The sequence below is a fragment of the Amphiprion ocellaris genome, chromosome 13, assembly GCF_022539595.1.
Source record: "Amphiprion ocellaris isolate individual 3 ecotype Okinawa chromosome 13, ASM2253959v1, whole genome shotgun sequence".
NCBI classification, from domain to species: domain Eukaryota; kingdom Metazoa; phylum Chordata; class Actinopteri; family Pomacentridae; genus Amphiprion; species Amphiprion ocellaris.
The window spans coordinates 10461353-10484790 of record NC_072778.1 but is presented as its reverse complement, the minus strand read 5'-3'; the positions used below and the strand labels follow the sequence as shown (position 1 = coordinate 10484790).

Genomic DNA, 23438 nt, shown 5'->3' with positions numbered 1-23438 from the left:
ACAAGACATTTTCTGACAGTTAAGCTTCATATCTTTTGTCTTCAGCCTTGTTTGTTAATATATTTTTAGTTTAATTATTAACAGCAATGAATCAATTAGCAATTAACTTGACATCACTAATTTTAATTGATGGTGTTCATGGAGTACATTTGCTTTGAAAATACTGGTCGATTACGCTTCTCATATAATCACTGAATTTGAATTGCAGCTGAAAAATCGCGCTTACTATTACTATTTTCCCATGAGAGATAATGAGTTTATAGTATTGAGCTGAGCCATTGTAATGGTGTCAGACCGGGCAGTTTAATAATAAATCAAAATATGACTCAAAGATGAATCTTCTTTTTGGAAGGCCGTGTGAGCAGTTTTTAATAATTTATGTAGGGTTCAGTAGCTACAGGCTAGCTTTAGATTGTGAATGGCTACCCAGTGAGTTATACAAACAGTGACAGTCTTAGTAGTTTGTCATACAGCAAATCTACCGACATTTTCACACAGCTGTATAAATGTATAACAAGATTTCAAAGAGATAATATGATCTCCCTCGTTAAATAAGCTAATTGCTTTCATAAATCTTCTCTCCTGCATCCGCTGGGGTGGGGCGTGTCATTAAAAATGATTCATATCTTTTTTGGGCCAGGGCTTCAGCAAATTTATTGTTGAGTATAAACCAAACAGGAAAAGATCTGTGGTAGATTTCACACCTTGCCCTGCTGGTTTCAGAACATTTTCATGATATTGAAACCATGATCTTTGTTTTTGGAAAAAACACTGTGATTATGTGGTAATTTTAGATCATATTTCAAATTTCGGGCGTCATTTAAGACACCGTCCATACGTGTGAATTGTTCTAAAATAGACTGCTTCTAGCCTCTTTGAGTACTGTTGTAGTATTTGAGGTGAAGTTTTCCCCTTGGTTTTGCAACAGAGCAACTTGTTTGGTAAGTTTCTTCTAAATAACAGCCTTGACTCATGCTTCTCAATTCTGATTGTAGAGGGTTTTTACTGTAGGGAAAAGCAGACAGGTGCAGCAGATAGAGAGGAAAGCTGGAACAATATAACCCGCTATTAGAAAAGCTGTAGTGAAAAGAGCACAAAGAGAGGGGTGAAGATGGAGAGAGTAAGAAGAAAGTAAACGGGGAAAAAAAACATTTCTCGGAAAGGCCAATCAAGTCATAAAAAATCTGATCAAAGCAAAATGAAAAAGGGATCACACAAGGTTGACACCTTTTTGTGTATGTGGGTACATGTGTTTGTGTGTGTTCTCAGAAAGCCAATGGTGTGTTGCTGAGAGGATCAAGTTGCCGAACCAACCACTCAGCAGATTCCTCAAAGTTTTTCTGGCCGCTGTGTGTTTTTCTTTTGTGTGTGTGTGTGAGAGAGAGTGAGAGAAATGTAGGCCTTGGGTTTTGTGTGGATGTGCGTGTATGCGTGTCATGCAGCCTTTTGGATCTGTACCAGCCTCAGGCCCAGTGTTTACCGTCAGGATGGAGTAACAAGCAGCAGTTGACCTGTTGATGGGAGGGAAGTGACTGGGTCCGAACAAGAGAGTGTTTCTATATCTCTGGTGTGTGTGCGTAGGTGTGTGTGTGTGTGTGTACACCTGCAGAAGACAACTTAATGTGCACCTATCACTCTGCCTCTGTTGCCTCAGGCAACAGAAAGGCAACCAAGTTTGCATTTGAGAGTTTGTTTGTCTGCGACAGAGGAGGATAAACAGTCAGTGAGATCACAGGCAGCTTTTATGTGTTGATTCTGGTTCTGCTACAGTGGCCTTCTGCAACAAACAATCCAACTTCTCACAGTAAGTATAAACCTGATAACAGGTTTCAACCTTATAAAAATGATTTGCATACAAATGTAACAGCAGGTTAAACAGGGTTTCACAAAAACCATTACATAAATAGCAGACTTGTGGGTATTGGGTTAATTTGAGTGGCACACACAGAAATTTTCACTGAAGCTCACTGAGAGGATAAACCTTGTGCCCACTTTATATATTGAGTTTTGTTAAAAGCACAAGTTAGAATTAAAGATGTTACTTTTACAACTCATCCAGTAATAACAAGAACGCTTGAGAACCCAGTTGTCTTCTCGTGTTCCAGCCTTTTGAGAAATACATATTGTGTTACAGCAGCGCACACACCGACACTCACACACACCTCTACCTTGTGCAGTACATCAACGCTGTGTCCCACTGTTAGGAGCTCTCCATCAAAAGCATTCCTCGGCTCTCCCCTCTCGCCCCAGTCTCACTTCCCTGCCAACAACAACGTTGTGTTGGACTCTGCAGACCCATCTGACTCAAAGACCAGTGGAACGTTTAGAGCGTTAAAAGACCAAACTCTCGAGCCAAAACATAAAGGGCAGTCCCAGCCATCGCACACTGCCAAAATATGCAACACAAAAAAATGACCAAATTAGCAAATATTTTTTCAGCAATTACAAAAATGACGTGTTTGGAGACTAAAACTGCTTTCAAGAAACCTCAGTTGTGTCATTGTGAAAGAGAGTCGGCATTTGTAGTTCACCTTCTTGTTTAAAATATGCTACAAAGTCAGTCAGCTGTGGTATTGGGTTCTTTTTTTGTTTTTTCTTTTTCATCTAACAAAATTTTACCCATGGACATGTCTGTGAAAGCTGTTAGTGTCTCTGATTTGAACTAACTGCACTGTGTTGGCAATGATCTTGAAGGAAGAATGCAGAATAGAGAACCAAAGAAAACACACTGAAACTGTGAGTTAATACACTACTGGCTTATATTTGCTACCATTTGCCATTAGCGTGTGAAAACCCAGAGGTGTACTGTTAGTGTTTGCAGGTCAGATCAAGAAAGCGTTCCGTGTAGTCTGTATGTACTTCTGTAGCAATTTGCATTATTTCTTTTTATTTATATTATAAGAAATGACTGCAGGTTAATGTAAGTGAGACCAAATCATGAAAGTCTCACTGAGTCTGAACCTTAACTGTTCGTGCAGTGGTGGACTGAACTACTAAATAGTATATGAGGATATCTGACCACTTTAGACTTGACTACATCAAGCTAATCTAGTTATAAAAGGATCCATTTGAGGAAAATGTAATTTTTTAACATGTTTATATATCCAAAGTGTTTTTTCTCCTGTAGAAGAAATCATAAGAAAAGCAAACGGTCAGTGTAGTGGCCGAGTGTTTCTGCTAGGCTGGATTACTCCAATATTACATTTTCTTATTGTGTAGTGTGGAGTAGTTTTGCAGTGTTTGAGCAGAGTCACAGGTGTGTAAGTAGCTGGAACTGCAGGAAGGGAAGTGGAGATTTAGAAAACATCTATATATGAAATTCTGATCAGAGATGAGTGAGTATTTAGGGACTAAATTCCTGTCAGGAGAGGAGCTTTAATCCACTAACCTCAACTGGATGAACTAGGCCATACCATACTGGAGTAAACTGGACTGAAATAGACTATAAGAAACCATTGTTCAGTAGTTTGACTAAATCTTTCAACGGTATAAAGCAGTCTTTCAGCAGTTTGCTCACTTGTCATAGAGGTGACTCTGTCAACTTGTGAGTTCAGCAGCTTTTCTGATGTGTCGTCAAAGTGCAATGAAAGAAATTGGTTGCATGTAAAAAGAAGCATTTGTTTTTACTGTAGCAAATTTATCCTGTAATTTTTGTAAACAAGGTCATCTTGTGGTTACGATAGGGCAGGATTTCCTAAACTGATGATTTTACTGCTGTAGTCCTTCTAAACAACCCAATATTCTGTTGATACTGGACACTTGTGCACCATCCAGTACATGAAAATAAATCCAGGATAAATTTACTGATTGTATCTGGAGGAGTAAAAGCTGAAAATGATGAGACTGATGTACTTGAAAGTAGACTATTTGCTCCAGATAAAACCTAATTTGTGAAGCAGTACAGACCTTGTTTTGGGAGTAACTGCTAAAAGAACAGAATGTTTGAACTGATTTCTTCTTTATTTGGCCTTCAGACTTTCTCCTTGCAGAGTTTGTGCAGCTCTGAGCATGTAGGGTCTGTTTCTGCAGGAGTAATGTGTGTCTGACGTGGGCTGTGTTTTCCTGTTGTTAGGCTGCATAATACCAGACATGCATGTCCACCCTATCTACATACTCCCTGTTGTATAAAAGGAAAGAGAAGGAGGGTGTGCATATGTGTCTTTGCGTGCGTGTGGGGGCAGATAAACTATCTTCAAGGTGCTTTAGATTGTCGTGGGATGTCAGTTGTGGGCAAGGGAGCACTATAAGCCCAAATGCACTAAACAGACATCTTAAAGCCCTGCAATTTTCTTTGCTCCCACACACATGCACACAGACATACAAGACAGCAATGCTCAAACACTCAGAGAACTATAATTAGTGTAATTTGACTATATACATTATCACGAAGAACTTTGTGAACTCTTTCCGATGACCTCCTTTTCTTTGATTAATTACTTCTTCATCTAAGCCATAAAACAATGGGCTTGAACTAAGCTACGCACAACCAGACGTAATATTTCATGGTATTATTGAACATATCCATAAAACATTTTCAGTTCTGGTGGAAAAAGTAAGTAATCCCTTAAATGTAATAACTGGTCAGACCTCCTTTGGCAATAGTAACAAGCCTCTCTGGTGGCTGCACAAAGTTCAGGAGCCCCTTTGGAATATTTATCTCAACAGAGTTCAGACGGCGCAGCTACATTTTAGGTAATTCTACAGCCTCTCTCTTGGGTTGAGGCCTTGGATGTGACTGCCACTCGAAAAGGCAGAATTACTTAAATTGACAGCATTCTGCACTCTGTAATATGCTTAATTGTTGAGGGTTATTATACTACTATATCCACCAGCTCCACTGCTGGACAGCAACCTGCCATAAGATACCCTAATAAATATGGTAATTCATTTTCCTGTTGATGATTGGAAGCTGTCCAGACATTTTTGTGATTGTGTCTTCATCGTATACTGAAGCCTTTTCACACCATAGCTGCATATTTTTCTCAAACAAATCGTTGTTAGTTTCATCGGACCACAAACCATTCTCCCAGCAGAAATTGCTGTCTTACAGTGATTTTACTTGAGAGAAAAGCAGCGTTTTTACCTCATTGAACGTTCTGGACGGTACCTTAAATTGTCTTAGCTGGATGCCCATTTCTAGAGAGAGTAGAGTACAGTACTAAATCTCCATTTGTAGACAGTCTGTCTAACTTTGGACAGATGAATGTCTAGACTCTACTTATTCCAGCTTAAATATTCTTTGTCATGCGTCTTCTGGGATCTCTTCTTTGCAAGGCATTGCTCTCACCAGTCGATGCTCCTCAGAAGGTTTTTAAATCAACAGGTTTAACCCAATACCTTCAATGTTGTTTCATTTATTGGACTTGGACTTAAAGTTTGCTGAATTCTGATTCTAGTAAGATTTTTTAGGTTATTTTATTAGGGTTCACATACTTTTTCCAACATGAATGTTTTGAGTAATGTATTCAATATGAAAAAGAACAATGCAATAATTTGTGTTTGTTTGAATTTGTTCATAACTGTCACCTAAATGAAGATCTGGCTGTATTTTAAGACAAACTCATATTGCAGTATTTACTCTACAGTATATATCAGTTTTCCTAACATTCAACTGCACATATGTTCAATTGAAGCCTCCCATGTGCAGAAACACATAAAGATGCACACAAACTGACCCTGTGTCTCATGAAAGAAAAGAATAGATTTTTTATTCGCTTCAGTTTCACCCCCAAGAGACAGATTTAAAAAGACTGTACTTCGGTCATGGACCTGGAAGGAGGAGGAGGAGGAGGAGGTAAAGAGGTTGCTGCTCATGTGTTCCCTTCACTAGGGGAGAGGGAGGTGGAGGAGGAAGATGTAGGAGAGGTTAACTGTTGAAAATGGAGAGGTTCAGTTAGAGGTCCTGCTCCTGTGATCCTCTGGGGAAGAAACTGGGGAAGTTGTGTGTGTGTGTGTGTGTGCAGATCTGAAAATGGCAGAAGACCAGTAAATCACTCCTGAGAGAAAGAAAAGATTCTGCTGTGGACTCATAGGATGGTGTGAATGAGTGTGATGAAAGAGGAAAAGTGAGAGCAAAATGGAGACAGGCAGAGAGGAAAAGAGAAAATAATCATAACTAGGAAAAAGAGAGGAGTGGAGGTGGTAGTAGGAGAAAGAGAGGAGCTAAGAGCAAGGAGAAAAAGTAGTAGGAATCCAGGAGAATGTGATTTCAATCTGCTGGAGAAAGAGATGGGAAGAAGAAATGAACAGAAAGAAATAGGTATAGAGAAAGAATAAGGTAATGGCTTAAAAGGAACCAGTAATTGCCAGGTAGCAAGGAAAGAAAACAAATAGAGTAATAGGGCTGGGAAAAGGAGAAAGAGTGAGCTGTTGGGCCCCTGATGAGAAAGCCATACAGCTTTGTACAGCAGAAATGAGGAGAACGGAGGGAGCAGAGAGGAGGAAAGGCTCCCATGAATACCTCTGTGTGACTAATGCCTTTTTCACACGTTTCACTTCCATCCATCCATCATTGTGTCCACCTACTGTTCCCCTGTTAAAACAACAGCCCATCATTACTGCACAAACTACTATAAGTGCTCCACCATTTTTATAATTTGTTCTCACCTTTCCAGCTTAATTTGTACTCTGCTTCGTCTTGTTCATCTCCTACGTCTACATCTGTTTTTCTTTGAAACACTTTTATTTTAATGGTGGCTGTTGCTCATGCCAACTACAACATAAATACATAAAGGTAAATGCATCTACTAGTGCTGCAGGATTTTTCTTGAGAAAGACCTGTGAGTTTCTCAGATACTTAGAATTCTTAAAGGATGAGTTTGGTCTATTACAGCTGGGTATTTATTTTGCAAGTTTTGGCCATGGTTTTTACATATCATTGTGTGAAATGAGGCATTATTACTAACATTTCAGAAGGGCTCAAATATTGGTTTCCCTTCACATGAAATGATTTAGATCAGCTGTAACAATCTCAGTGATTACTTATATACAAAGATGTAACTCTCAGAAGTAAAGACCCATGTTTTAATTAACTGGAATGTGGCATTTGATTAAATTAATAAACAATTTTAAAAGTTCTGTCTGTACCTTTGGGTAAAACTGGTGTTTTCTTATATAGCAACACCATATTGATTGTATTTAGCACAACCTATACAATCGAGAAGAACACTATCAGACGCCAACCAATACACAATAGAGGACCTTTACAGCAGTTGTTAAACCATTCTCACAAGGGCAAATTAAAGTTCTTCATGAGCAGTATCTCTTCTGTGACAAACAAGTATCAGACGAAAGTTAAAATAAATTTAACAAATATTTGTGCTGTATTTGAGGCCATGTTTCGACCATGTATCAGGGTGCATATGTATTCTGCTTGATAAGCCTCTATCAGGCAACATGAAACACCCTTTGTCCTTCCTTTAAAATGTTTAACCTACAGGACATGACCTGCAGGGGTTGTTTTATGGTGGATTTCCTTACAGTGGCCTCTTGTTGTTTGTCAGGGCATTGTTTGCTACACGGTGGCCTATTATGTGTTTTTTTTTTCTTCTTTTTTGCTATTTGGAGACTATTGTTTTAACCTTAAAGGAGATTTGAGAGGTCAAAGAGAGATGTACACTCTGCGTTGAACCTCACTGACTCCTCCACCCCTCTTGCTTCCACCACTCGATCTTCCTGTTTGTCTTTCTTTGTCTGCCTCTCCTATTGGGCCATATTTCATTCCCTTCCTCTACTCCCTTAAATTCCATCCTCCCTCATTCCCTTCATTTCCTCCTTGCTTCTCCTCTTACGTTCCCTCCCGCCTTCCTCGCTCGGTCCCTCCTCCCCGTCCACATCTCTATTTGTTCTCTCCATCACCCCCACTTTTTCCATCATTTCCTCCCACCTTTTCAATCAAACTACTTTTCCACCCTCTCTGTTTTTCTAGTGTGTTGTTTCACAGTAGACCAGCTACTGAGCGGTCAAGGTCACACTTGATTTTGTGTCAGCATGGCTTTTCAGCGAAGATTAAACCTACTGCTTGGCTTTGTGTTTGCTCCCAGGGGATGCTATTGTTGTCTGTGTTAAAATGTCAGTGTTTTAGTTAAGACATTCAGGTCTTTACGGAAGTCTAGAGAAAAAATCCTGTGTATTTTGCATATATATTTGGATGGGTTTTTTTTTTGTTGATGGGAATTGTAAAAGTGACTGTGTCACTGCAGACTTGGAGATGTGTATTTTGTCAGGAGAAGAATTACATGGTAATCTTTATCTTGATCCTAAATCTCTTGACACATCTCTTTATCCCAAAATACTTCCTGAGGTAGCTGCTTACAGTATGTAAGGAAACCACATATTTTGCACTGGTTTTTGATTTGGTTCACTAACACATTTCTGAAATCTAACACATGAAGTTTATTCTTATTCAAGTCACAGAGTTTCCTTGGAATTTCTTTGTTTTCCATGATGTGAGCGAAGGTTGAGTTTGAAGTAAGAGTTGACTTTTTGTCCAGGTTTTCCCCAAATGCAAAGTTACTGATGAATATGAAAGTGGAACATCACAAATAAAACCTGAACCTAAAAACAGGCTATCTGGAATGAGATGTAAATGTGACCAGGACTTTTATATAAGATTTACATGTAAGGCTGTGTTATGCAATGTATTGTATCTTTTCCAGTGGGATTCAATGTGATGTATTAAGGAAACAATGTGTTTGTGCACTCCTTTCCCAGGAAATCAGTCTTTGGCTACTGTTTTCAAAATACGTTTTGAAAACAGTAGCCATGTTTTCAAAACATATTTTTATGCACATTTTGAAGAATTGCATCAGATAGATATTATGGACATGGCAAAATTTGAAAAAAAAACTTTTGCTTACTTAAGGCCTTTTTCAAATAAATTTTGACGAAGGGAATATTGAACATACATGACCAATTATCTCTTTCCGCTTCTATTGTTGTCAAACAACATGAAACATGCCAGTTTCAGCTGACATTAAAGGACAATTACAAATTTCCAAACACTTCCTGAAGACTTCTATCCGTTTTTCTATCCTAGATTGCCAAAGTTTTGTGAGTTTCTTCATCTTTTTTTAGGCTTTTTAGCAGTTGGCAGACAACTGCTTTGCTTCTGGCTTCTTCTACTCTGTTTATTACAGTCATGCATAACTTTATCTATATTGCCAACTTCTGATGACACTACGCAGTCTAGTTTATTCGCTCCAAAACATTAATGGAAACAAGCTTATTCCACTTTTTCTTTTTTGTTCTTTGAAACATTTCAAATGTTCGCCTCAAATTTACTTGACAATTATATGGAAACCCTGCTAGTGGGACATTATGTAAGATAACTTCCCTGTTCTTCCAAATGAAACCAGATGGATTTTGCTGCTACCGGTGGTAAATCTGTCTTTTTCTTCTCCTAAGGTCCCCCCAGGGTGTCAGAGAGGGTGAACCATCGTCAGAGCGTCCGCCTGGGTCGCACCGTGAAGCTGCCCTGCCCTGTGGAGGGCGACCCCCCGCCCCTCATCATGTGGACCAAAGATGGCCGCAACATCCACAGTGGCTGGACACGGTTCAGGGTGTTACAGCACGCTCTACGTATTAAAGAAGTGGAGACGGATGACGCAGGGACTTACATCTGTAAGGCTACCAATGGATTTGGCAGCGTAAACATCAACTACACAATTATTGTCATAGGTAAGTGGGTTGTAAAAAGTCCTACTCTTATACAAGACACCAATATAAACCTTTGGAGGAAGTCAACAAATCTATATTAAATTGTATTTTTAATAGACTTTATGTATAACTAAAGAGCTGCGTTTGGGCAGTTTGGTCCCCCAGACGTTACATACTTGCTTACAAACATACAAATGTCATTAGTTATATACGGAGACTACACACATCATTTGTTGAAATAGTGTTAAATTGTTTATTTTTTCTGCTTTGGTGCAAATCTGCATTTGGTCTCCTGTAGTCACATCTTTTAATCTCCATTACACATGCCTTAGTCTTAACTCTATTTCTTTGTCTTTCTTTGTTATTTTTCATGCTCGCCTGCTCCTAACGACTGCTCTGTGAGTTTCTAAGATATAGTTAGCCAGGTTATTTTTTGCGGGGTCATTATACAGTAATCAAACTTGTACAGTTCTACAGACAATGAAGCACTGCTGTTGTCTGAGTCCTCATGCTTGTGTGGGTGTTTGTGACCACAACTGTTGTGTTTGTGTGTTCCTGTACAATTATGAATGAGGCAATTGTAAAAGTAGATGCTTGTATTTTGTCTCTTGCAATGTTTGTAAGACATTACATCAGTGTGGGATGTCACGTCTGTGCGTGCATCTCAATATATAAAAGAGACATTGTTGTGCCCTGTTCCTCTGTTTTTTCAGCACAATGAGCCTTTAGCTCAGAGCCTAGAAGGCTATATCTGTTGTTGATGTCTGGGTGTGTATATTTTCATGTCTTTGTCTCAGTTGTACAGACTGTGAGTTGTAGTGGCTGTAGTCCATGACCCTGTGGACTCTCACAACCTTGCTTCTCAAATACAGGTGTGCTTTTTTTATAATGGGACTCAAATAATCACTTCCCTCGACTCGTATCCATGTAAACAAAATACTTTTAGGAAGGACAGTATGTCAGTGCACACTTACACATGCAAGCCTCTGTGTTTGTCTACTTGTGTGTCTGGGTCTGTGTGCCGGAGTGTCTCCACACCCCTCCTGTGTGTGCGTCCATCGTTCCATGTGTTTGTGCACATGCCACTGTGTGTGTGTGTGTGTGTGTGTGTGTGTGTGTCAGGTTTCAGTCAGTAGAGTGGATGCCAACAGGGAGATTAAAGCTGCCCAGCGTTCCAGAGAATCTGACTGAAGCATCGCCCTCTGCCCAGCGTCGGCACTTCAAAGACAGGCTTGCGTAAAACGCTCCGATACAGATATAACCAGCCAATATTTTTTGCATCTAAATGATTGTAGATGACACGTGTTTACTGAAAAAAATCGTGTTAAATTTAGATTCAGTGCTGATGCTCAAGCTAACAGTTCAGCTGAGGTTTTTTTTCTACTAAAGTGGGAAACTTTAAGACTTCCTCTAATGAAAATCTTTTTTTTTTTTTTTACCCTGTTTACTTGTCATGTTTTTTCATATGAAGGCTTTGTTGAGCAAAATGAGCAGTCAATGCAATTGCTGAGCATTTTCATCTTAAAACTGCAGCGTACCGATGACAAGCCAAAAACACAGATTCAAACTTCCATCCTGTCATTCCACCTACTCACAAACATACCACATTCTACTTCAGAATCTGTTTCTAGTTCTACCATGTATGGCTGAGTTATTCCAATTTTACAAAAAAATTTATAACTATAAATTTGATGAACAGGGATGGATTTTTGTGGTTTAATCAATGACCAGAGTGGGAGTTTAAGTGACGAACTGCTGGTGGAACAATACTTTATCAATAATTTATATTTATTATAGGTTATAAAAGCACCTGTCTGTTTTTGACAGTAATTCTTCTGAATTCTGCTGAGCTGGACTATGAAAGAGGTGTTAATGTTGGTTTTCCCTGGAGATGCAGCCACAATATCCTTGTGTTTTACTGATGCTTTCACTGCACTAGTGAAACAACTCGCTTTACCTGTGTGTAACGTGAAATTACATGTTCTGTCACGTCTGCACTGCAGTTAAAGTTGCAAGAATATTTTAATTCCAGTCGGTGCAACAAATTGGCATGTTGCCAATGAATGATATCCTTGTATTCTCCAGTAATCATTATCGGTATGCGATTCAAAGCTGCATCGGTCTTGACCTGAACTTCAAAGGCGAGCTGGCATACAGAGGGCAGGAGGGTGGGTGTGTGTGTGTGGGGGGGGGGAGGGGGCAACAGCTGCCACTGAGGTCACCCAGGCAAGCAGCTGCTGCCCCTCCTCCCCTCAAAGAAGCCCTCTCCTCCTCATTTACTGTCCCTTTCATTCACTTAACACACACATACACACACACACACACGCTGCAGAGAGACAATCAATTGGGCAAATCCACATGAACAAATCATGAGTTTGTCTGTCAGTCTTACTGGACAGTGAGGACCAGTGCTGTGAGTTGAAACGTAACGCAATATTGTTCAGAGTCCCGTGTCAGTATCCATTGTGGAGAGTCCAAATACATACACAATCTTTGTCAACATATGAAGCATGCTGAATTACTTCTCCTGCATGGTTTAACTTCCATTTGCCTGAACTATTCTTATCCTTCCGCTCATCTTTCTGGCCCAGCGTGGATGAGTTAACCCTCTGTACCCAAAGCTGTTTCTGGGTTTATTTGCTCCTGTCACATTTTCATTTACTGTGGGCTCATTTTTTATTTTACATTCGCTGTGGGGATACAAGTAGAAAGGACTTATAGGTGTTCTGTACAGTGTGACACAGGTGTAATGCCATAGCTTATTTTAAAAAAAAAATAAAGCAGAAACAAAGAAAATTGAATTTCTTCGATTATTAATTTTACAAAAGATTTCAAAACTTGGAATCATCGTGTGCAATGCTTTTCAAAGATTTTACCAATGCTTAAAAAGTGGAGACTCTACACACTATAGTTAATCTTTGTTTCCATACTTATACACAGCCTACAGTTCAGCCCAGCTCAGCAGAAATGTCCCATATTTTTTCACCTAACTGTTGGCCACTGTTGAGTCATTAGTAGCTTCACGGCTAACTCTGACCACAGCGAATAGTTAATTATTGGGATATTTTCGAATGAGACTGGTAGAATGAAATGAAGTAGATGAAATATGATTCTACACTTGATTAAGCTTTCCAAACAACCATCATGTCATAGATGTTCAAGGACTGTCAGATTCTTTCTGTTTTATCAGTGTCTGGCTCTGATAAATGGTGTAATTTTGACGATGTAAAGACAACAGGAGCCCTAAAGTGCTTAATGATTCACTTAAAAACTTATCAGTCAGAATTACCTCTTCAGAAAGCTTATAAATCTGATTAATTACGATCCATTAATTACGATTCATATCCCTGCTAAGCTGGCATCAAGAATATTTGAACTATTTTAAAGAAATGGTGCCCAGATATACTTTGTGGTCCACCAAGTTAACCTTCAGAGATGACCCCTCCCTGTAATTCAAGCTGTGAATCATGCCACAGCATCTCCTTGGAGAGGCAGTTAGCATGGAAAGCAGTGTTTTCATAGCTGGAACAATCTGCATTTGCAATGATGTTCATAGCACGGGGGGGATATATGCATGTATGGGTGCAGTTGTCCCCGTCTAAGAAGTGATGGACAGTCTCGGTCCGCTCATAGGTGGATGAAAATGATTATTTGTAGTCTTTGCTGCTCTGCTTTGCTTCCTCACCTTCCCTCTCTCCTCCCCTTTTCTGCTTTCATCTCCTCTGCCCTCCTCTCCTGTGTGGTCCTGCGGTAATTATTCTATGACCGCTCCGTTTCACAGTAATGAGCCCACACCTGCGTCTTATTGTCTTTCCTTCTCAATTTCTAACCCAACGTATCTTTAACACCTTTTTCCTATTAGCACTCAATCTCAGGCCCTCATTCCTCCTTCCTCAATAGGCTGGCTCATTTTTCTCTGACCGCGTTTTAATTTGTACCAATATTTTCACAGTTTCCCATTTTTCCCAGATGTAATAGCTTTTTTTTTTTTTTTTTTTGCCGTAAAACATCCACTGTACTCCTGCCCAGTGTTTGGAAGTGATGGAGAGACGTTTTGTGAAGGCAGGCTTTTGTTGGCGGGGGAAATTAGAAGATTCCTTGAAGTGTTTGTTCTTTTATTGTGTGTAGGTTTGCAAATGTTTGCGTGAGTAAATAGCCTGTGTGTGTGTGTGTGTGTGTGTGCACATGCTTGTTTATCTGAGAGCTTGTGTACGTGTGTGTGCCTAGGCGTTGGTGTGAGAAGATTTATGGGACCACCGGTAAAGTGAAAATGAAAAAGATGGGGGTTTTTTCTGCTCATTGTCCTTCAAAAACTGAAAATGCCCGGCAAGCTCCCATTTCTTCCTCCTAATCTTTTTCTTTCTTTTCCTACTCTTTTTCACTCTTTGTCTCTGGTATCTGTCTTTCTAAATCGTTTGTATGAAATTCAGAATTTTTTCCCCTCCTCCCAGAAGACTGAATGATAGAAGATTTATAGTTCAAACCAGATGTGATGACAATGGAAGCGTGTCTGAAGCAGAGTTGGGAAGCTGTGCGTAAGAAGGAAGGAAGGAAGCGGTTTTGGAGTGTGTGTTTATGTGTGTGTGTGTATATGTGTGTTTCAACTTCAGCTTGTGTATGTGTCTATGCCTTGAACGTAGTGAATGTAAAAATGCGTCTTTGAGTTTTAATCAATGCACACTGTCTGTGCACGTGACCAGGGCCATTCATAAGTGACTGGTGTGATGATTTGAGGTGATTTAAGAGCTCGACTATAGACGCTGACATCTGGTCATAATTGGAGAACAAAGAGGAAGGAGAGGCAGCGAAAGATAGCGAAACTCGACATATTGTATGTTTGAATACATGAACTTGTACGTGACTCACATTCATCATGCTGCACATGTGTAATGAATGCTGAAATAAGAAAAATGGAATCACAAAATGAAACATGACAAATGGAAAAAAAAAACAAAGCAGGGCTTGGAAGAGGATTGTTTTAGAAAAGTAGTTCTGTTCCATAGTTTCTGTAATGATATTCGTGGTTGTTTGCCAGGATTAGTCCGCTAACACTGCTAATCTCGGCTAAAATCACTTTCACTTAATAGACACTGACATCCTGACGTCACACAGCTCAGTCCTGTTTGTCATGACAATTTAATGTGAAGTTGCATGCAGACTAAATGATTTTAAAACTGTTGCTTCAGACCGCTTTTGTTTCCCAGTGCGTGTACAGTTCTTTGAAAGCAAACCACACTCCTCCTCCCAGGTTTGTTCTTTCTTCATTGAACTGCATTGCATGTGTGAGACTGCAGCTGTCTTCCGGCCAGAAGCTAACACATCAGATCAGGTTGCAGAACAACATCATCTCTAGCCATCAGTTCCTCCGTCCTCATTCCTCCTCTGTTTTTGTGTTCTCAGATTTCTTAGTTTTTAATTGAGATATCTGGTGCCTCATCTGGAGAGGATGTAGAGGTGGCCAAGGTTTGCAGCCTAATTGGTATGAGTCACACACAAAGAAACGTATGAGAGTGTGTGATTGCACAGAGCCTAAAATGAATCTCAAATAACCTAGGGTCTTTCACACACAACCTCACCCACCTACTCACAAACATACCACTTCTGCTCAGGTTACACTCAGCACTTTCGCACTAATCGTAGAAAAATGCACGGAGTGAATCTGGAGCTGCAGCTTTGGAGGGTTTGTAGGAACCCCTCAGTTGGTGTTCATTTGAGGGTTGAGGCCTCGCAGGGGATATTTTGTGGGGGTCGCAGTCAAGATTTACAGAACATGAAAAAGATGTTTTTTTAAAATGGAGCCCAGAAATCGTCGAGCGGTTTAGCCCCTCTTCTCTTCTACTATATGGCTGCCTTTACTAGTCTAGGATCAGAGCCCAGTAGAGATTCCCCCACAACTGGAAGATCCATCACTGTGTAGTTCAGAGACAATTGGGAGAATTTTGAAACACAATAAGTCTCTTTGCTACATCACAAGGTTTTTCAGTAGATCTGAAAAACACCAGCAAAGTTTTTTTACTTTTGCCCATTCACAAATGTTAATCAGAAAGTAGCATACTTATAAAACTAAATCAATAAACACTGGCGTTCTGTAACCCTACCAAACTTGATGCAACAGAAATAAAGTCACAGGGAATGTGCAACGTTTGGCGACCTTCGAAGAAAGGTCGCCAAACGTTGCATTCTTACAACAGAAAACTTGGAGACTCATAACAAGCATCATCGGATTCATTTCCTTGTAAGAACAATGCAGGATGCAGGTTACACTGTGCCTCAAAAGTCTGCATCTCAAGAAGCAATGACTTTCCTAATATTTACTGATAAGAAAGCTACACAAGAAAATGTGTAACTGTCTTTTTTTGTTTTATTTAAATTGCCATTTAGACTTTATTTCAAACAATCAGGAAACAAAAAGAGAGAACATGAGAGATGACATGCCAGACCCGCAGTAATCAAACCAGCCTTCCAAGAATGTAGCTTTGAAAAGCATGACTGCTTTATGACTGGCCAGAATTTTGCAAAAGGCAGTGACTGATTTTGTTAACAGTTGAAAAAAGTTAAAACAGCATTGAGAGAGCAAATGTATTTGCATCTGTTCCCCCGTCACAGTCATTTTGTGCTGTTCTGCATCAGATTTTTTCCAATCTCTTTGGTCCCGTCGTAACAACATGCCGCCCTTACAGTGGGGTAGACAAAGCTGTTCCTGCGGAAATCAGGGTGGCACTGTGGAAAACTGAGATGTAAACATGCTGGTGTGTACGATGTGTGTGGGTGTGTGTGTTCGTGCACATATGAAAGGGCATGGGGGGGGATTGTGAAGTTGCAGATGGGGGAAAGAAAGAGTGGAATCAAGTTTCAAAAGCTGTTTTCCACCTTGTGCAGTAAACACAGATGCACAAAGATATATTTACGGTATCTTTTTGCATATACATATCAACAAGATAGGACAGGAAAATATTTATCCACTCACTCACGTACACACCTCACTGACAGATGTGAAAAAAAATACAGATGCACACACACATCCACACAGTCGCACACTCCTCAGGGGCCCTGGCCTCCATTTCATGGCTGTCTGTTCCACATCCTTTCGTTCTGCCTCGTTTCACTTCCAGCCAAGAGATGGAAGAAGATGGACAGGACGGAGACACAGCAACAGAAAAGAACAAAGCTCATGTTTTTTCCTGGCTTCAGTCTGTAGACACGAACAAGTCTGAGGAATAAGAGATTAATAATGGAAGTTGTCAAAATCCATGTTCTAACAGGTTGAGATGTCACGCTTAGAGCCAAAACACTGAAGGGATAAAGAGACATGTGCCTACAGTCTCTATAGAAGCTCGTATTATCTCTTACCTGGCACTGAGGTGGTCTGTGGAAAATGTAGGATAATAACACCACAACCAAAACATTAAGACTATTGTCTTCTTTCACCTCCTTGCTGCAACTACATCTCATTTTTCACACCTTCTCTCAGCTTTGTCTCTCTTTGTCCTTTTCTCATCCATGTCAACTCTTCTGTCTTTGTCCCACAGCCCTCCTGTGGTTGTATTCCTTCTGGATTACCAGTCAGAAGGAGATGTCTTTTCTGTAGAGCGTCTTTCACCTCCTCGTTCTTTCCCCTTCTGTTTGCCTTCATGCTCCATTTCCATCTGTGTATGTGTGTGAGTGAGTATGGCTTTTCTCTACTGATTGTATGCCAAGTCAAGCTCTCACAGACCCCTAATGGGTCTTAAATAACCTCTGCTAGCTTTTACTTCAATTCCCCGTACTAGATGCCATCTGTCAGTCAGCGAGCGTTTTTCTCAAGGCCCAAGTAGTGACTCATTTTGAACAGGAACCTACCACAAAAACAGAAGTGAGGCATGCGTTTTCTGAGATTGTGGCGAGTTTAAATGCTATTGTCTCACAGTGAAGCTTGAAATCTCATTAAGTATCAGTTCCTTTCACTGTTGTGCGTCAGAGTTAAATACAGACACGTCAAACAAGGAAAGCTGACATCTGCTTCTAGTTTTTCCCACTTTTTAACGCTAATGTAGTTTCTATTTGTCTGTTTGATGTTACTCCAATGGATCATCAGTAAGTTCAAAGAATTTGTGCCTGGTTGTAAAGATAAGATCATCATATTTTTGCTTTTGCCTTGTCGCCTAGATTCAAATCCTTCTTTTAATGTAGCAACACTGCAAGTAAAAAGTACTCCTACAGTGAAACTGTCACTTGAATTAAAGTGTAAGTATTACTAGCATCACATCACTTGAGTACTTTGTTCCTATACTTGTCTCTTATCTGTTGTGTGTCAGCACGTCCTACAGTTCATGAAGTTCCTGCATCTTTGTCACATGACTGATGGTCACAGCACTCGCTCATGGCTTCACTGTTGCAACATGTAGTTCAGGATTTAGTTTTGTACAGCAACTATTGAGCAAATGCAGCATGATATTTCCAACAGAAGTGTAGTAGTATTGCTCAGCAGTTAAGCTTTACTTGCATTCCTTCACTATCTTCACCTCTCCTTGTCCATTGTCTCTTATTCTGTCTCAGCCTTCGTTTTCCATTCTTTCTAAGTTCAGTTTTAGGGTGGAATTTGCCTTTGACTTTATTTGCCAGCTGTTGACAAAGTCTAAAGAAGTGAACGTGTTTTCACTCTGGGTTTCCACAGCAACTCTCCCATAGCTAATGTGAGGTGTAACTTTACTTCTCTGTGTGTTTTGGCAGAGCTGCATCCTCTGAGTGAAAAAAAATACACATATAACAAGTAACAAATGTAGCAGAATTTAACACATATCATTTGGTGCCCTCTTACTCACATCATGAAGTTCACTCGGTCCCCAAGTATGAGTAAAACTATGTGAAACTGAATATTTTAGAATGCTGCCGCTTCATAGTTTCCAAGTTTCTCAATTTGTTTAATGCAATTAAGACCGACCTCCTCAGTGTGAGTCAAACGGTAACAAAAGATCCGAAAAAATGGAGAAGCAGGAGCAGAAGGGGGTGAGGAAGTAATGGCAGAGAGAGTTGACTGTGTTAATGAAAGAATGGAGAAAACAGCTGCAGAGGCTGAGTTGGTAAGTGAAGGAGTGTAGAAGTGAGGCTATAACAAACAAATTGACGATGCACTTTGCTAAGAGTCGAGCTTCAGTTACAAGATAAGAGGTGGTCATACAGGGGAGGTTTCAACCCCTGTCTCAGCTCAAAGTGAGCCTCCAGTTGAAGAATTGGGAAACAAGAATCATTATGAATGTTGATGTACTTTATGATGTTTGAACTATTTTAATTTGACCAATTTACTTAAACCTCAATACTATTTTTCAAAACTGTTAGCCAAAAATCCTCAAATGTCTGTTTTTCTTCTCCTCTGATTGTATGGTCCTTGATTTCAATTCAACACATTTGCAAGTTTTAGTCCAGTGAACTCCAAGCAGTTTCTGAATGTTTTTTGCTTGTCATATTTTTATCCACTGTGAACTCATTAGGTCTTGCACCAGCACAACCATTGGTTAAAATGATGCAAAAATGACACAGCTAGAATCATGATCATAAAAAAATAAGTTGAATTTACTTGATTATATATTACAAAAAAATTTAACAAACTTGGAATCGCTTTAGTCGTTTTCCCAACTACACAGGTGTCACCAATACTGGACAAAATGATGACTCTACATACTATAGATATTTTACTACTTACACTTTAGTTATTCTCCATACTTGTCTCCTATCTGCATTGTATAAACGCAGCCTGCAGTTCAGCCCGGTTCTGCTCAAAACTCTGAATTTTTGGTCGCAGTTAAGTCACTAATGCCTTCTCCATTACGCTAGGAATGCAGATTTTTTTTTTCACATTTTTTTGACAGAATATTTTACTTTTGCCCAGTTTTAAAATTACATAAAAAGTGGTTTTGATAAAATACTGCAATTTTTAACTCGTTTTTAAATGAAGTCGCACGCGACACATGATGTGTTTATAGACCGTTGTCAAAGTCTCTCTCTTTTTTTTTTTTTTTTTTTTTTTTTTTTTAACAATTCCTAGCTCTAATAAGTGACTTTTGGGATTCAGAGGTATAAATCAGTTTCAAATAAAGTGATATTTGTGCAGATGTTTGAAATCATTTACATAATATTTGAGGACTTTGGAATGTTCTTTAGTTTATATTCATTATTTTATTTAATTGCTATCAGTACAAAAACTCAGGTATCCAAGCTGCAGTAGTATGCTAGTTAATTTTCAACAATACCTTGCCTAAATATCAAAAGCCGCAGAGACATTTTAACAACTTGACAAACAAAAAATAGGATCAGGCTGTGTGAAATACAAGAAAAAAAGTCTAATTACAGTTTTACCAATCAGGAAAAACTGAATGGCAAAGTTGGATAATGAACAAGTTAAGATGTGAGCAGGTCATTAAGCAGGGAGAACTCTGAGACATGTGAAGGGCATAGACAAGTCCTCTCAAGGAGACACCCACTGTTCCTACAGGGGCTGTTCTTGGGGAGATGCATCCTACAGCCCCCATCACTTAACAACTTCCCACCACCACTCCAAAACCACACTCCACCTACTACTGAAAAGAAACAAGGTGCTTCAGCCTCCTTCTATGCATAGCTTACATGCAACAACAACGAATCTGCTTTCTCACAGCAGTGGGGTTAACCTCTCCAAAACCTCACTGGGGCAAACACTCGCTGCAAAAATGGTGGGGAGGAGGGGGGAAAGAGAAGAGGCAAGAAGAAGAGAGGGGAGGAAGGATTAAGAAAGACAAGCGAGAGAGGCAAGGAGCACGGCAGATGGAGAAACTGAGTGGAGAAACTTCATCAAATACTTAACAGGAATATTAATCTTGACATTTGAAACTTATGTATTGTATCGATTATATACACAAACAGTATTTTAACCTCAACCTCAAGCGGTTACTGTGTGTTTTTAGTCACTGTGGACTCATTTTTTACTGCAGTATAAAGTCCTGTGCATATATTGGAAATGGCACAACTATGGCTAGAAGCAGACTCAACTCAAATATGTCCTTTGCGCAGTTAGACAAAGTTATAATGCTGTAAATTGTAAAAACAATTAAAACGAAGGTTGCACTTTTGTGATTGATAAATAATTTTACAAAAGTTGGGCAAAAAGCTGTAATCAACACTCAGCATTTTTCCCAAGTGGCCACCAGTGTTACGAGTTCTGAGGGATAAAATGGTAACTTTGCTTACTGTAGACATTTTACCGATTGCATTTTTAATTTGTTTCCATCCTTGTGTCCTCTCTGCTCTTTGTAAACACTGCCTGCAGTTCAGCCCAGTTCAGGTTAAAAGTCCCAGAATTCTTGTCAGTAACAGCTTCATAGTGGAGATTTTTTTTTTAATTATTCCAGAATCTGGTTACTGCAAATAGTATTTTTTTTTTGCACATTTTTAAACAAGACATGTAGAATATATGACTTTGATAAAATCTCCGGAGATATAGTTGAGATTTGGTCGAGAAAACTGAAAGTCACACATGATAAGTTCGTTGTTTAAAATCCAGCAATTGTTTCTGTTTTTACACTCTGTTGCTGTGATAAATGGTGTAACTTTTGGCGTGTTTTAAAAAAAACAGCGTGCCTTTCAAGCCTACATTTGGGCAGTTTAGTGGGTAAAATAGCAAGACTTTTATGAAAAAAAGTTTATTTCTGTGACAGAATTAAAAACATATATGAAGGAAGAAAGGAAGGAAGGAAAATGGGTGAGTGCGGGTATTCGTGTCTGATCAGAGCAGTTAGCAGGGGAGCTGTGTACTTCTGAATAGACAGCTTAGTGGCCATTATACGGTCTGGAGGATTAGTCCTGTTCACCATTGTTCACCCTCAGGAGGTAGCAGCACACACAAATGCATGCATGCAGACACACACACACACACACACACACACACAATTTCTTTCTTTCACTTTTCTTTTGTTTCATACAGTAGTTTTTATGTGCTTCTTTGCTATGTCTCTGTCATATAGATGGACATAGACTGATGAACCCATAACCTAAACACCAAAAACACACACACACACACACACACACACACACACCGATCGATCCCCCTGCCAACCCCCTAACCTATAATTCCATAATAGGCCAGTCTATTGACAGACCTGCCGAGTCTTTTCTCATTAGGGCTGGGATTTTTGTCGCTGGCCCTGCAGGCTCCATTGTCCCACTCAGAGCGAGTTATTAGGCCTCCCCTCTGTACCCACCTCTGCTGAATAGACCTGAGAGGAGTGGAGAGCCTAAGAAGGGCAGAGCAGGGTCTGGCAATTAGCAAAGACATGTTTGAAGAGAGGAGAGAGGGGAAAGAATGGAGGAATCAGAGAGAGGGAGAGAGAGCAGACCTGCGCTACAAAAAGCTTCCTTTTGAAGTTTTAGAAACTTTTGTCTGCTTTTAGTTGCTTCGCTCTTGTGCCGTCATCAAAGCCAAAGACTGGTTCTTCAGCACACAACGTCCCTCCTCCTCTTCCCTCACCCACTTTTCTTTTTTTTTCCTCTTCTGTTCTTCTCTTATTCGTTACTCTTCTCCCCGAGAATGTATTTGTGTCAGCGCTGAAAAGCCCTGTATCTCCTGCAGCCGCTTTGATGTCTTAATGACAACATGAAGAGCGAATTCTGCTCAGAGATTCCCCCCCTTCGTTCTCCTTTTGTCACTCTTCAGATCGCAGCAGTTACATCTGGCTTTTCCAATCTCACCTCACTGACAACAACCAGGCGGGATGCAACGGGAAAAACTCACCTTCAGAGGGACGATAAAACGGGAGAAAGCAGCAGGCATGGAAAAAACAGTTCACTTATCAACAGGTTTATCGCAGTTTCAGCTATGTATTCCAGTGTAAGCCTGCATTTTATCTGGTTTTGATAAAGCCTTGTTGTCTATTCAGTTTTCTTGCCATGTAGTTATAAAGGGTCGGTAGACTAAACTGTATTCTCCCACTATACCATATCTAAGCTCCAGGAAGTTTGATAAAATACTTTATCGCTTGTATGCTTCCAAATGTCCAGCATAGCTGAGCTGAAATAAGCTGGCAAACCAATATAATTAGACAAAAAATCACTGCGGAAAGAAACATCCTGTGAGATTTCTTTGTAATTTGAAACAGACAATGTCACTGTTAAACACGAAATTAGCTCCAACAGACTGGAGCACATTAAGTGCACGTCTGCATGTAGTCACTTGCATAATGTTGCAGCATTCCACCGCATTATGTTTCACATAAATGCGTGCACAATATGTTTTCGCCGTGTTCCTTGGATAAGGTGTGTGTATGTGCAGGCTTTCCCTACAGTTCTTAGACAAGCACAGCGGTGGTTTTGCGGCGCCTCTGCTATCAGCCTGAAGTTTGATCAGTGTGACAGCACACTGAAAACTGATACACTCACACAAATACACACATGCGCTCTGTGGCCACGACCACAATATGTTCTCTACATTCCGACATCAGTCTGTATTTGTATGTGCATTTTTATATGTTTAGGTCCTGTAATGCATTTTTTGTCAAAATATTTCCTATTGTTATTCTTTGCCCGTCGTGGTTCCATACAAATTGAGCACACTAAATTCAACACCTTTTAAATTACTTTCAGCTGAGTGGTTACAAGATTGTCCACGCTTTTTAGTCAAGGCCAACATTCTTAGACAATTTCTGTGTCCACGAACGCTGCTTTGATTGGTATTTGGAGCCCTTCATGCCAACATTTATCCGATTTAAGCTGGTGTGACTCTTCTTGGCCCAAAAGGCCGGTATACTTAGCAAACGGGAAAAAAGAAGTGAGAAGGA

General features: G+C 39.8%; 1 protein-coding gene across 1 annotated transcript in view; it reads left to right on the top strand.

The window, feature by feature from the left end:
* fgfrl1a (fibroblast growth factor receptor like 1a) overlaps positions 1-23438 on the top strand; it is an 81044-nt gene that overhangs the window by 22633 nt on the left and 34973 nt on the right. Inside the window, exon 3 of the mRNA XM_023285195.3 lies at positions 9406-9678. Within this exon, the coding sequence (XP_023140963.2) occupies positions 9406-9678 (273 nt within the window). The remainder of the gene's footprint in view (positions 1-9405; positions 9679-23438) is intronic.